At 43.8% G+C, this 14,738-nt stretch overlaps 1 protein-coding gene across 2 annotated transcripts in view; it reads left to right on the top strand.

The window, feature by feature from the left end:
* Positions 1-1,019: 1,019 nt before the first annotated feature.
* Positions 1,020-14,738, top strand: part of Clgn (calmegin) — a 48,763-nt gene continuing 35,044 nt past the window's right edge. Inside the window, exons 1-4 of one of the 2 annotated variants that reach the window (XM_045131345.1) lie at positions 1,020-1,113; positions 10,182-10,334; positions 13,293-13,369; positions 13,926-13,984. In XM_045131345.1, the coding sequence (XP_044987280.1) occupies positions 10,191-10,334; positions 13,293-13,369; positions 13,926-13,984 (280 nt within the window). In that variant the 5' untranslated portion in view covers positions 1,020-1,113; positions 10,182-10,190. Of the gene's footprint in view, positions 1,177-10,181; positions 10,335-13,292; positions 13,370-13,925; positions 13,985-14,738 lie in introns of both variants that reach the window. The other variant, XM_045131344.1, reaches the window with a different exon arrangement.

Below are 14,738 nucleotides of genomic sequence, written 5' to 3'. Positions count from 1 at the left end.
GGAAAAATCAATTGTTCAAAATTGAGAGGACAAGGATATTGTGAGTGCAGCTGCATGAAAAATAGCACTTTTCCACGAACTCAGTTTGTTCCCACGGATTACTTAATAGTTACAAATAGAATTGGCGCTGTACGGAAGAGAAAGCAGGTCACACCTTAAAATGGCTGTTCAAAATTAGTGCCTCCACAAAAAAGAGGCATGTCAATAACAAGTGCATGGGGAAAATTATTTTTTTTTAATTTTAATTTTAATTTATTTGAGAGCAACAGAAAGAGGCAGAAAGAGAGAAAGAACGGGCACGCCAGAGCCTCCAGTTACTGTAAACGAACTCCAGACACGTGCGCCCCCTTGTGCATCTGGCTAACGTGGGTCCTGGGGAATCGGGCCTCGAACCGGGGTCCTTAGGCTTCACAGGCAAGCGCTTAACCGCTAAGCCATCTCTCCAGCCCCGGGAAAATTATTAATATTGCCGGAAAGACAACATATTGTTTTCATGTGTAATATATATGTTGGTGTTTAATATATATGTATATACATACACATACACATACACATACACACACATATACACATACACACACACATATATATATATCACGAGAGCTCAGCTCCTAAAATATGCAGTTGATGAAGAAACCTAGCCTTTTCATCTTGTGTCTATTCTGACCCTGGGTTCAAGGTCAAATATAAAGGGGCGGAGGGGGGCGGCGCACAGAGGTAATCCCAAGAATGAGGAGCGTGGAGGCAGGAGGATCAAAAGCTCAGGGTCATCCAGGGCTAGCTAGAGGGTTCGAGGCCACTGTTTGCAGAGTGGCCAGGCACAGAGGAGTCCGGGACTAACCAGGGAGAGTAACTCCTCCTCCTCCTCCTCTTCCCATCAGCGAGGGAGCGGTCCTCGCGGAGGATGCGCATCCCATCCCGGGAGGCCGTTGAGCCCGCGCAGCAGGTGGCGCCGCGCCCTTGGGGGGGGGGGGTCGGGGCGCCTCCGCGCGCACGCGCAGTTAGCCGTCGCTGCTGGGCGGCCGCGGGCGGGATCGGGCTGGACAGACTCCGGGACTAAGTGGCAGCGAGACGGACCACCAGAGCTGCCGCCGCTGCCGGTGCCGGACACGGGTGTGTACGTGAGAACCGCTGGCCTTGCGCTGGGGTCCCGCGGTGAGGAAGGCCGGAGTCGGGGTGCGTGGGCCGCTCGCATCCCCCCTTTGGGAACTGCGGGGTGAGGGTGGCAGTCAAGTTCAGGGATGGGCGCGCAGCGAGCGGGACCTGCGGGCGGAGCCGGCCAGCCTCGCGGGCACCGCGGCCGCCCCGGGTGGGCGCACGGGATGCCGCCAGCCCGGAGGAGCCTCCCCCTGCGGGCCGGGGACAGCCAGCCGGACGCCGCCCTGCGGGGCCCGAGTCCGTTATCCCAGCGGTTGCCATTGCGCCGGTTCCACGCTCGAGCCCCGGGTCACGCTCCGCCCCCCGCCCCCCCCCCCCGCACCCCGCGCTCTTGGCTCGGTGAGCTCCCCATCTCTCCAACGCGAGCAGACCCATCTCCGCAAAGGTGAAGGGTCCCAACCCTGCCAGCTCCCTAGGTAGGCTGCACCAACCCCAGTGCGCACGTCTGGGGAGGGAGGGGGTGGGGAAGGGTTGAGTCCAATGAAGCCCTAATTAGGAGACTCATTATCTCCCAAAGCCTGTTTACTAGCACTCGGATACTTTGGCTGAAATTATTTATAGCATCCGCCCAGCCAACCAGGAGCATGTATTTGGGATTTAAAGGCTAATGATCTCAGGAGTTGGAGAGGGAAGGTAAAACACAAATAACAAAAATGGCCAAGAAGGGCTGGAGAGATGGCTTAGCAGTTAAGGCGCACACCTGCGAAGCCTCAGGACCCAAGTTTGATTCTCCAGGTCCCACGTAAGCCAGATGCCCATAGTGGGCATGCCTCTGGAGTTCGTTTGCAGTGGCTAGAAGCCGTGGTGCGCCCATTCACTCTCTTTCTCTCTCTCTGATTGTAATAAATGAATTTTTAAAAAATGGCCAGGAAGAACTCTGAAGTTCATAAGCTAGCCAACCTATAATTTATTATCACAGTTTTGCTTGGATTTTTTTTTTTTTTTTTTTTTTTGGTGTTTTGAAGCATGGTCTCCACTCTAGCCCAGGCTGACCTGGAATTCACTAGGTAGCCCAGGCTGGCCTGGAACACTCAGTGATCCTTCTACCTCACCTCCTGAGTGCTGGGATTAAAAGTATGAGCCACCATGCCATGGGCTTCCATGAAATTTTTATATCACTCTAGATGGTCCTCTGTTTTGTCATGGTTAATTTTGAACACTTTTCAGTTTACATCTTCTTAGTTTGGTCTTTCAATCATGTTTAGGTTTTATTCCTCTGACTCTAGAATAACAGTCTCTGACTTTGTCCTGTGTTTTCGAGCCTATGAGGATTTTGTTGTATGTAAATGATGAAATACGTTGATAAGTCTGTAGTTACTGATTAGTGCTGTAACTAAGCTTTTAAAATTTTTATTCTTTTAAAAAATATTCATTTATTTGAGGGAGAGAAAGAGATAGATGGAGAGGGTGGATGGGCGTGCCAGGGCCTCTAGTCACTGCAAATGAACTCCAGACACATGCATGTGCATCTGGCTTTATGTGGATACTGGGGAATCGAGCCTGGGTCCTTTGACTTTGTGGACAAGTGTCTTAACCAGTAAGCCATCTTTCCAGCCCTAAAATTTTTATTCTTTTTATTTGTGTGTGGAGGGAGGATTTTTATTATTATTTTTGTGGGGGGGGGCAAATGGGTGTACATAGAAGTCAGAGGATAGACAGCCTTGGAATGTTGGTCTTCTCATTCCACTTGCTGAAGATAGAGTCTGTCATGTAATTTGCTCCTGGGGACATCAGATGATCTGGCCCACAATCTTTGGGATTCTACTGACCTGCCTCCCGATGCTGGGATTACAGACAAATGCGACACTTTGGGCTTGGCTTTGCGTGGGTGCTAGGGATGTGAACTGGAGTTGGCAGGCTTGCAGAATAATTGCTTTTAAATGCTGAGCCATCTCCCTAGCCTCTAAAGGTGTGGGCTTAGTTATGACATTAGAGAACGGCACTTGTCAGTGTTGACAGAGCTTTAGATCATTGGCTTAGGCTGAGGCCTCTCCCTTCTCAAGTGAGAAGAGCCTCAGAAAAGTTTAACCAGTTGTCTTTTAACTAAAAGCGTTAGTGGCTTCATACAATGGTGTCAAGCATGCTTTTTGGTAGATCATTCTGTAGAGGAGTTTCTGAAGCCACGTGACAATGAAAAGTTTAGTAATTTTCAAACACCGCACCAGATGCATACCAGTGATACCAATCACAGTTAGCCTGAAGGAACTGGATGAAAGCAGAAAGTTGTAGGAATGAATGATAAGAAAGAACTGCGGGAACACTTCTTAAGGACCTTATAAATATCCTTTCTGAGAATATTTCTGTGAGAAGCTTTTAGTGTTATATTCCTAACTAATCTAATGTTATGCTCTGGGCTGGAGAGAGAGCATAGCGGTTAGGGTGCTTGCCTGCAAAGCCAAAGGGCCCAGGTTCAATTCCCCAGGACCTATGTAAGCCAGATGCACAAAGGAGCGCCCACATCTGGAGTTCATTTGCTGGAACACACACAACCGAGGCAGCAGCAGAGGCAGTGCCTCACTCCTGGCTTAAAGGGCTCCAAGAGTTAGTTTCAAGCTGTGCTCCAAGGAATAGTGTGCCCACTCTTGGGTAAATGACTCCAAGGGTCAGTGTCTATGTTTCAGCGCACCACGACAGTTGAGCCAAAAGTCATCTCAATTGTATGAAGTCCATTTACAGGAACATGAGTGTGTTTAAAAGATGAATGTTAGCCAGGCGTGGTGGAGCACGCCTTTAATCCCAGCACTTGGGGAGCAGGGGTAGGAGGATCGCCATGAGTTCAAGGCCACCCTGAGACTCCATAGTGAATTCCAGGTCAGCCTGGGCTAGAGTGAGACCCTCCCTCAAAAAACCAAAAATAAAAAATAAAAAAGATGAGTGTTGCCCTAGGGACATAACTCAGTAGGCGTGAGTACCTGAAGTTGACCCCCAGTACCCATGTAAAATGCCAGCCTTGGCACTCTTCTACTTTTATTTACTTACATATTTATTTGAGAGCGACAGACAAAAAGTCAGAGAGGGGTGAGAGAGAGAGAGTTGGTGCACAGGGGCCTCCAGCCACTGCAAATGAACTCCAGATGCATGGGCCCCCTTGTGCATCTGGCTAACGTGGGTTCTGGGAAATCAAGCCTCAAACCAGGGTCCTTGAGCTTCACAGTCAAGCACTTAACCACTAAGCCATCTCTCCAGCCCTTCTTCTACTTTTAAAGGCCCCGTGATTATCCTAGCTTACCCAGGCATAATCCAGGTGATACTCTCTATTCTGATTACCAACCTTAACCCCATGTGCACACCCCTTTGCTATGTGAGGTAATATATAAGGGTAAACATTATTCAGATTCTCACAGAAAGTTTATTAAGCCAGTGGAGACAGTCTTTCTAGAAATAGTATTTTTTTTTTTTTTTTTTTGGTTTTTCGAGGTAGGGTCTCACTGGCTGACCTGGAATTCACTAAGGAGTCTCAGGGTGGCCTTGAACTCATGGCAGTCCTCCTACCTCTACCTCCCCGAGTGCTGGGATTAAAGGTGCATGCCACCGCGCCCGGCAGAAGTAGTATTGTTCTTAAAAGGAGGTAAAGTTTTAGAGAAGGGACTGGAGAAATGGCTCAGTGGTTAAAGGCACTTGCTTGCAGAGCCTGACTGCCTGGGTTGGATTCCCCAATGTCACATAAAGCCAGATGCACAAAGTAGCCCATGCATCTGGAGGTCCTTTTCAATGCCAAAAGGTCCTGGTATGCCCATTCTCTCCCCCACTTCTCTCTCCTTCCCTCTCTACTTGCAAATAAATAAAAATATTGCAAAAATATTTAGAGTATCATATAAATATAAGATAATATGAAATTGGTCGTTTCCATATTCTATGTATCTTTGCTAGGAAACAGCCACAATGCCAATCCAATAGATATATACACAAATGTGGGTATACCTCAAAGTTTGGTTTTAAAAAATGGCTGGGGAGATTTCTCAGTGGGTAAAGTGTTTGCCGTATGTAGCAATTACCTTCTCATTGCTGGGAAAACCACCTGACCAGAAGCTGATGAATACTTATAAATTGAATGACAGAAAAGTCTAAAAGGATGAGGCTAGAGGGCCAAAGAGATGGCTTAGTGGCTAAAGTGCTTGCCAGCAAAGCCAAAGGACCCAGGTTCAATTTCCCAGTACCCACATCGTGCCAGATGCACAGTGGCACATGCACCTGGAATTTGTTTAAAGTGGCTAGAGGCGTTGGCACACCCATTCTCTCTCTCTGCCTCCCTCTTTCTCTCTGTCTGTCTCTCTCTCCTTCTCTAAAATAGATAAAGCACTTTTTTTTTTTTTTTCGTTTTTCGAGGTAGGGTCTCACTCTGGTCCCCCTCCCCCCTCCCCGCCCCCTCCCCCTCCCCCTCCTTCTCCTCTTCTTCTTTTTGAGATAAGATCTCTCTTTGGCCTGGTGCTCACCATTAGGCTAGACTGGGTGGCCAGTGATCCCCTGGGATCTGCCAGTCCCTGCTTCCCCACTGCTAGGATTACGACTGGGCAGTACCACACTTGGTGTTTGTACATGGGTTCTGGGGATCCAACTCAGGTCCTTTGGCTTACCAGACAAGTACTTTACAGACTGAGCTACCGCCCCAGTCCCCAACAGATGAATTATTGAAAACCTAAGACATGCATTCCCTTTGAAAGTGAAAACTTGAGTCTAAAGGGATACTGATGATCTTTAATAATGCTACATTATGATGTTTGGTCTTATTGAAGGGCTAGTTTTTGTTTGGTTTCATGTGTGTGTGTGGTGTGCAGATACACATGCTCACGTGTAAGAGGCCAGGTGGGAATATTGAATGTCCTCCTCCCTTTTCAACCTTATTTCCATGAGACGGAGTCTCCCGCTGGACCGGGACTTGCCACTTTTCAATCAGCCTGGCTGGACAGGGAGCCCAGGGATTCTTCTGCCCCTGTGCCCCTTAGCACTGGTGTTACAGGTGTGCATGGTTACACATGACTTTTTACTATTTACTTATTTATTTGAGAGAGAGCAAAATTGGGCATTCCAGGACTTCCAGCCACTGCAAACAAACTCCAGACTCATGTGCCACTTTGTGCATTTGGCTTGTGTTGGTCTTGGGGACTCAAACATGGGTCCTTTGACTTTGTAGGCAAGCGCCTTAACGCTCAAGCCATCTCTCCAGGCCCACACCTGACTTTCTGCATGGGTGCTGGGCATTGAACTCAGTTTCTCATGCATGCACAGCAAGCACTCTTGCATCTCATAACATTACAACATTGAGCCGTCTCCACGACCCTATTTTTTATTTTTATGTTTTTGGAAAAAAAAAGGTCTTACTATTGGCCTTGGATAGGCTCAAAGTCAATAACCCTCCTGTTTCAGCCTCCTGTATGCTAGGGTTACTGGTGGGTGCCACTATGCCTGGCTTTTAAAAACAGTTTTTAATTTTTAAATTATTTACATCCAAGTACTCTACCACTGAGCTGTACCCTCTAATGAAGGGCCGTTAGCACCAAATAACAAATCGTGTCTGTGTGTGTGCACGTGCGTGCGTGTGCATGTGTGTGTAGCATAGTATATGTGCATATAGTGTGCATGTGCAGATGCATGCGAGCCCATACACACACATGCAGTGGTCAGAGGAGGACCCTGGGAATCTCCCTCCATCTTGTTCCTTGAGATGGAGTCTCTCACTAAACCTGGAGCTGCTTTTGTGCAGACGGGCTAACCAGCAAGCCCGGGTAATTCCCCTTCCCTCTCCTAGGACTGGGGTGACAAGTACGTATGGATACACTCAAATATTTTTAATACTTTATTTATTTATTTGACAGAGAGAAAGAGGCAGATAGAGAGCAAGGGAGAATGGGCACGCCAGGGCCTCCAGCTACTGAAACAAACTCCAGATGCATGTACCCTCTTGTGCATCTGACTTATGTGGGTCCTGGCGAATCGAACTGGGGTCCTTAGGCTTTGCAGGCCAATGCCTTAACCACTAAGCCATCTCCCCAGCCTCCAGACAATAGAGCATGTAAAGGGTTAACAGCATGCCATTTGTAAATGTACTAGCAAATGCCAATAAGATACTAACAAAATAAATAGCCATTAGTGCCAGCAAATGGAAAGCTGAGAAAATAAGCTTACTTTGTGGTTACCGAGTCAAATTTCTGTCTTTATATTCAAACTCTGTCCCACTTAAACCACCTTTTTGATGCTGAGAGATCAAACGCCCCTAACAAATGACAAGGGTGTGTGTGTCTTTACCCATAAGGGTGGCATTCACACACTTGAGTGTACACAGCTCCACTTATACTATTAAGGTACATTCCTGATGAGTGCTTTTGCAAATGTGTACAAGTAAGCTTTGAAGTTATAGCCAATGACCATTAGGAGAAGTCAAGGTTAACTGATCTATGAATTCATGTAAAGTTTCTTCTTTGAATATTTTATTTATTTATTTGAGACAGAGAGCGAGAGAGAGAGAACATGGGTGTGCCAGGGCCGTTAGCCACTGCAAACTAACTTCAGACACAGTGCGACCTTGTGCATCAGGCTTTATGTGGTACTGGGGAATTGAACCTGGGTCTTTTGGCTGTCAAGCACCTTAACCACTAAGTCATCTCTCCAGCCCTCATGTAAAGTTTCATTTTTATTAAAAATGTTTCTGTCACTTGAGATAATTAAATAAAGTATTTTATAATTGCATGGTTTTAAAGTATTGTATTATTTATTTATTTATTTGAGAATGAGAGAGAATGGGTATGCCAACATGATTTGTATAATAGCAGGTTCAGTACTAATGTGGATTCAGTGGGTTTTAGTAGATTTATAGATTGGACTACCACTATCATATTCCAATGTTAGAACAGCTCACCACCCTGAAAAGAAAGCTTGTACCCATTGGGCTGACCCAACCCCTGGCCTAGGCAATCTCTCATCTATTTTCCAGTTTTGTGGGTTTGCCTGTTTACTTAAAATGGTATCATATAACATGTATGGATCTCGGTGACTGGCTTTTCACTTCACCATAGTATTGTTGGTGTTCATAAATTTTGTAGCATGTGTCAGGACTCCATTCCTTTTAAAATTTATTTTTGTTTATTGAGAGAGAGGCAGATATAGAGAGAATGGGCACACTAGGGCCTCCAGGCACAGCAAACAAACTCCAGATGCATGTGCCACCTTGTGTGTCTGACTTAAGTGGGTTCTGGGGAATCGAACCTAGGTCCTTTGGCTTTCCAGACAAATACCTTAACTTCTAAGCCATCTCCCCAGCCTTCCATTCCTTTTACTTGCTGAGTGATTTTTCCATAGTGTGGCAAAACCTCTATTTCATTAATACGTCCATGAGTTGATGGACAGTTAGGTTGTTTCCACTTTTTGGTTAACAGGAAAAACATATCTTTCATCACTGATACGTATTTGTGAGGATATATACTTTAATTTCTTTTGTATATACCTAGAGGTGGAATTGCTGGTTCATATAATTGTATTTTTTGTATTTTGGAAGCCTGCTTCCAACGCCATTGGTATCATTTTTGTCCCCATACCTTTTTAATGCCTGAGGGTTCCTGTTTCCCCATGTGCTAACAGTGGTTGTTGTTGTTGTTGTTGTTGTTGTTGTTATTATTAGCAGCAGCAGTAGTTGCTATTCTGGTAGCTGTAGAGTGCCATTGCCGATGGGTCCTGACTTTTTAAAGCAGACCCATTCAAGCCTATAGCTGGCTAGCTTCTGCAGTCCAATGCTCTATCACTGAGCTATACCCCCAACCAAGCTATATGTAGTCTAAAAAGTATTCTAAGAATTTGACATTGACTTTGGAAAAGGAGCAAAATAACCATGTTCTGGGTTATCTGCACAATTGACCACTTTACAGCCAATGATGGCCACATTGCACTTGTCAATGTCCCCAAGCACTTGTTTGAAAGGCTCTTGGTACCCAGAACAAGATGTTGAATTTTTTATATGCCAATGGGAGCAGAGGAGGACATAATTATATAAATCACACACTTCTACTAAGAGGCAGACAAATTGCATTTGGCTTTTACTCATCTCAGTATGAGAAGGAGCAGAAATTTTACAATATTTAAAGAGAGGAAATGACTAAATAATTACATCATCTTGAATTATAGGAACAAGAAATGCAAAAAAGAAAAGTCTTCTAGCAATCCACTTGTTTGCAGTAAGCCCATAGTCATTTGATCATTCAGCTGTGATTTGATTTTGACAAAACACTGTTATGTTAAAGGTGTTGTTTTGTGCTTAAATGTAAAGGTATTCTGGCTTTATAATTTCTAGTTTTACATATACACTTTAACAACAGTGTGTGAAATAATTTAATGGTTGGGATTCATGGCACATGTAGCGTTTAATGGAGTCTACATATATTTGAGACAATCACTTTTATTTATGTCTTTATATTTTGTCCCATTGGCTCTTGTTTTTGGAAGAAGGCCTAATCTGAATATTGAAATTAGAGTTTTATTTGTTTAGTGAATAATGTAGGTAATTTTGCTACTTAGGAGGTTTTAAATTATCTGAGAATAGTGCTGGAGAGATGTCTTAGTGGTTAAGGCATTTGCCTGCAAAGCCTGAAGACCCAGGTTCAATTACCCAGTACCTACATAAGCCAGATGCACAAGGTGACACATGTGTCTGGAGTTTGTTTGCAGTGGCTGGAGGACCTGGCATGCCTAATCTCCCTCTCCCCACCCTCTCTCTCTCTCTCTTTTTTTTTGGTTTTTCGAGGTAGGGTTTCACTCTGGCCCAGGCTGACCTGGAATTCACTCTGCAGTCTCAGGGTGGCCTCAAACTCATGGCAATCCTCCTGTCTCTGCCTCCCAAGTGCTGGGATTAAAGTCATGCATCATCACGCCCAGCTCTAATCTCTGTCTGTCTGTCTGTCTCTCTTTATCATAAATAAAATGAAATATTTTTTAATCCCAGAATAAAGAGGAAATGTTAAGAGAAATTGTTTCCTTCTACAGTACTTAACACCTATCATTTCTAACTTTATTTTCACCAATTACTTTTAATTTCACAGGCATTCAATATGCATTTCCAAGGGTTTGGACTATGTATGAGTCTTCTATTTATCTCAATGAACACAGAATTGATGGGTGATGGTGCTGAGGTGGAAGACGTCAATAAAAATTCAGAAGAGATTGATGCTAAGAAAGATGAACACTCTTCTAGGGTAAGATTGTTGAGAAACGAGTTCCAAGCTGTCCTGTCACACTTCTGGTACGTGGGAGGACTGGTCTCTCAGGATTCACTTCACTTCTAATAGTTGGCAGGAGAACATTGGGTTGTCCTGATTTTATTGTTACTGTATTTCTTAGTAGGCCCAACATACAACAAAAATGTGATGTGCCACCTAGTCCAGTTGTATTCACTATGTATGTGGAAGTTTTCAATACTAAAACAGGAGTTTCTTTCTCACTGGTTGAAGGCAACCAAGTACTTAGCCAAGAGAAAAGTATTGATTTATTTCTGGTACTTCCAGACCTTTCCAGATAAAATAAAAGCATGATTTGTTTTTATTCTTCAAGAAGTAAAGTGATTTTTTTTCTTTATTTCTCTGAGCAAAGCAAACATGCCAACAAAGAAATGAATGAGAAACGGAGATGCAGTCCACTTTGGTATAAGGCTGATTGTGTCTGTCTTGGCATAGCTAAGGTTCATATTTAGAGATGGTGACAGAGTCTGGGAAACTTTACAGGGATTTTGGTGCACCTTGATAATCCACTGTGTTTTCACCAGGGTATATTCATCTCTAGTACTGATTGAATAGAAATATTCAAATCTAGTACTGGGTGAGTAGAAATATTCATCTCTAGTACTGGGTGAGTAGAAATATTCATCTCTAGTACTGGGTGAGTAGAAATATTCATCTCTAGTACTGAGTGAGTAGAAATATTCATCTCTAGTACTGGGTGAGTAGAAATATTCATATCTGATACTGGGTGAGTAGAAATATTCATCTCTAGTACTGGGTGAGTAGAAATATTCATCTCTAGTACTGGGTGAGTAGAAATATTCATCTCTAGTACTGAGTGAGTAGAAATATGTTTAGTGGTGATAATGACCAGCCACCTTTTAAAGGAAGGGCCAAGGAAATACCTATTGCAGAATTCTTTACCTCATTTTATCTTTATTAGGTCTTTTACTTTCCAAGACTAAGTGCTGTGTAGCTGTTCTAGGTGCATGTTCTGCTTTCCCTGTGAAACTTTCATCTCTGTCAGGGCATTTGTTTTAGAAAGCTAGTTTCAGCCAGGCGTGGTGACAGGAAGCAGAGGCAGGAGGATTGCTGTGAGTTCGAGGCTACCCGGAAACTACAGAGTGAATTCCAGGTCAGCCTGGACTAGAGTGAGACCCTACCTGGAAAGACAAGAATGAAACAAAACAAGAGCTAGTTCCATGATCTACAGAGGAAGTTCTTGAAATACTAACAGCCGATACAGACATGCCACTAGAAGGGTCTTTGGAAGTTTATACTTTAAAGAAATTGACCAGATACTTATCAGTCCTGATATGATCCCATGAGAAGATGATAAGTACTGGCAAAAAAAAAATCACTTAAAAATTTTATATCAGATATCAATTGTACAAAATAAAGGGTTTCATCATGTCACTTCCATACATTGACATATTTCAGTCATATTCATTGGCATTACCCTCCTGCTCCCCACCACCCATCTGACTCGCCCTCTCCTTCTTCCCAAATAGTCCCCTGAACAAGTAATTCTTGGTGCTTCTAATTTTATAGCATAAACAACTCAAGGCACAGTAGAGGGGCTGCTGGTGGCATTAAGGGTCTGACAGGGGGAGCTCCTGTGACTCCATCGCCCCCGGCCAACCAACAAGGGACAGTGAAGTGGGGAGTGACGAGCCACAAGGAAGACAGCAGCTTCTGTGACTGCATTTGCACACTGGTGAAATTTGGTTGTCATTTTTCTTCCTTCAACTGATAGTAAACACACTGTCAGGGACAGATAGGGACAGTGGAAACAGAAAAGATGCTCTTGTGCGCTTTTCCTAACAGCCAAGAGACCTTGTAACTCGTCACACTGATAAGGGCTGATGAGAAAGGACCAGACTGATCTACTACTTTAGGCAAAATTGTACGTTATTCATCATCAATCCAATTTCTCATTTGATAATTTATCAATAACTTACACTCCAACTGTTTTCTTGGTAAGTTTAATGTGTGGTGATAAAGCATCTGGCAGTTTGGAATGATGCACTTGGGCTTAGACACACGTCCTCCAGGTATCTGTGGGAACACGAGTGAGTTACTGTGTCTCCTCACAGGATCATGCTCTGTAAAATGGGGCCCATAGTGGTTCTTTGCTTCTGGAAGTTCAGGATTAAGGCGCCTGCTCAATGTCACCAGCACCACCATGGTCACAGAGGCCTCCACTCACAGTGCCCGGGAAACAGTGCTTATGGACAATCGCCTTGCAATGCTGCCTGCACGCACCCTCTCCATTTCTAGTCTCTACAAGTGATATCATTCTTTTCACTCACCTAGCAGTGAAATATAAAAGTCACCATTATATTTGAACTAAATTCCTCATTATACAATTTCATTTGCCCACATATGTATGTCCACATAGTGTCACTTGATGACATCTTTTTTTAAAAATTTTTTGTTCATTTTTTATTTATTTATTTGAGAGCGACAGACACACAGAGAGAGAGAGAGAGAATGGGCATACCAGGGCCTCCAGCCACTGCAAATGAACTCCAGATGCATGCACCCTTTTGTGCATTTGGCTAACGTGGCTCCTGGGGAATCGAGCCTCGAACCGGGGTCCTTAGGCTTCACAGGCAAGCACTTAATCACTAAGCCATCTCTCCAGCCCACTTGCTGACATCTTAAGACTGTGTCAGATATGTCATGAGGCACATTTTTCCTTTGTTAGGAGAGGTCAGTGAGAATCTATTCACACATGTAGTGTGTTTACCTTCTGGGCCCTTGATATGTCTGTTTTTCTCTCACCATTACTAGGATGTGAAGCTTGATCCCCCAAGCTCATGCCCCCTCATATCATTTCTGTGTTACACACTAGATTCTTAACTAGCAAGACTAGTCAAGGGTGATATTTGCAAAGATGAATAACTTTAGATGTTTTAAAAATCTCTTTTCTAGACTATTAAATATAAGACACCTCAACCCACAGGAGAAGTATATTTTATAGAAACATTTGACAGTGGAAAATTGCCTGGGTGAGTACTATTCAAGAGAACCTGTCTTCTATTTGATTAGCTTATCTGAATTATTCAGTGTAAACAAATATGTCATGAATTTTTGTTATCGATAGTGTTTAAGTTGATTATATTTACACAAAGGCAGCAATAAATTCTGAATGTCGAGGTAACACATACCATCTCTCTAGGACAGATGTTATCCATGTAAATTCACATGACAACTTTGAGTTGCAGTTGCCACCACAGAAGTGATTCAAACAATACTTACGTTTGGTCAATACTTATGTTACTGTGTGCCCGGCATTCACCTAAGCAGGTAGAAAACTACTTAATCCACATTTTCCCTGTGAAGAAAACAAGCTTGTCTATGTATTCCTATTATCATATGGCCAATAATCTGCAGATTCCAAACCTGGTTTAATCTAGCCTCGCACAATAATATGGAGGCATTCTATTTGACCTCTATTATTTTTGAATGAAAAGTGGCTTGTTGAGTGAGGTTATGTCATTTTTTTTTAACATGCCTTGTATCTTATTGTTAATGACAAGTATGTGTTTTCAACTTTATTTACAGGTGGGTCTTATCCGAAGCAAGGAAAGATGATATGGATTCAGAGATTTCTATATATGATGGTAAAATCTTTATTTAAATATCATATAAGCATAACCCATGTTCACTGCCTTTTGATATTATATTCTCATTATATTACACTGCCAGAGGCTCCATTGTGCCTCAGAATAGACTGTTCAGTCTTTCACCCCATCCCGTCAGTCTCTGGAAATCCCCCATTAGCTAACTTTTTAATTCTGAACACTTGGACTTTTCACTTCAAGGCAGTTCCTGAATCACTGTTTTTCCCAGGCTCCTGCTGCTCTCACTTCTGGATCAAATTACAATTTTTTAAAAAATTTTTTATTTATTTATTTGAGAGTGACAGACACAGAGAGAAAGACAGAGGGAGAGAGAGAGAATGGGCGTGCCAGGGCTTCCAGCCTCTGCAAGCGAACTCCAGATGCGTGCGCCCCCTTGTGCATCTGGCTAACGTGGGACCTGGGGAACTGAGCCTCGAACCGGGGTCCTTAGGCTTCACAGGCAAGCGCTTAACCTCTAAGCCATCTCTCCAGCCCCAAATTACAATTTTATAGAAAGTTCTCCTACCAAGTGTGGAACATAGGCTGATTAATGACCCCTATGAGATATGTGTCCCCTCCCTGGCCCCACAGCCCACATCCAAGCCTCACATATTATCACAGAATTCTGAAGCCTCTCACTTCATGCTTCACTGATGGAAAGAAAGGTCCTTGTACAAGGGTGATCTCTTTGTCCCTAACAGGACCACCCTGGAGAATAACTAAAGAATTTCTCCCGCTAGTCTTGTAACCAGCC

Source organism: Jaculus jaculus, chromosome 12, assembly GCF_020740685.1.
Source record: "Jaculus jaculus isolate mJacJac1 chromosome 12, mJacJac1.mat.Y.cur, whole genome shotgun sequence".
Classification (NCBI taxonomy): Eukaryota; Metazoa; Chordata; class Mammalia; order Rodentia; family Dipodidae; genus Jaculus; species Jaculus jaculus.
The sequence above is the reverse complement of the archived record's forward strand: the minus strand, read 5'-3'. Positions and strand labels throughout refer to the sequence as shown.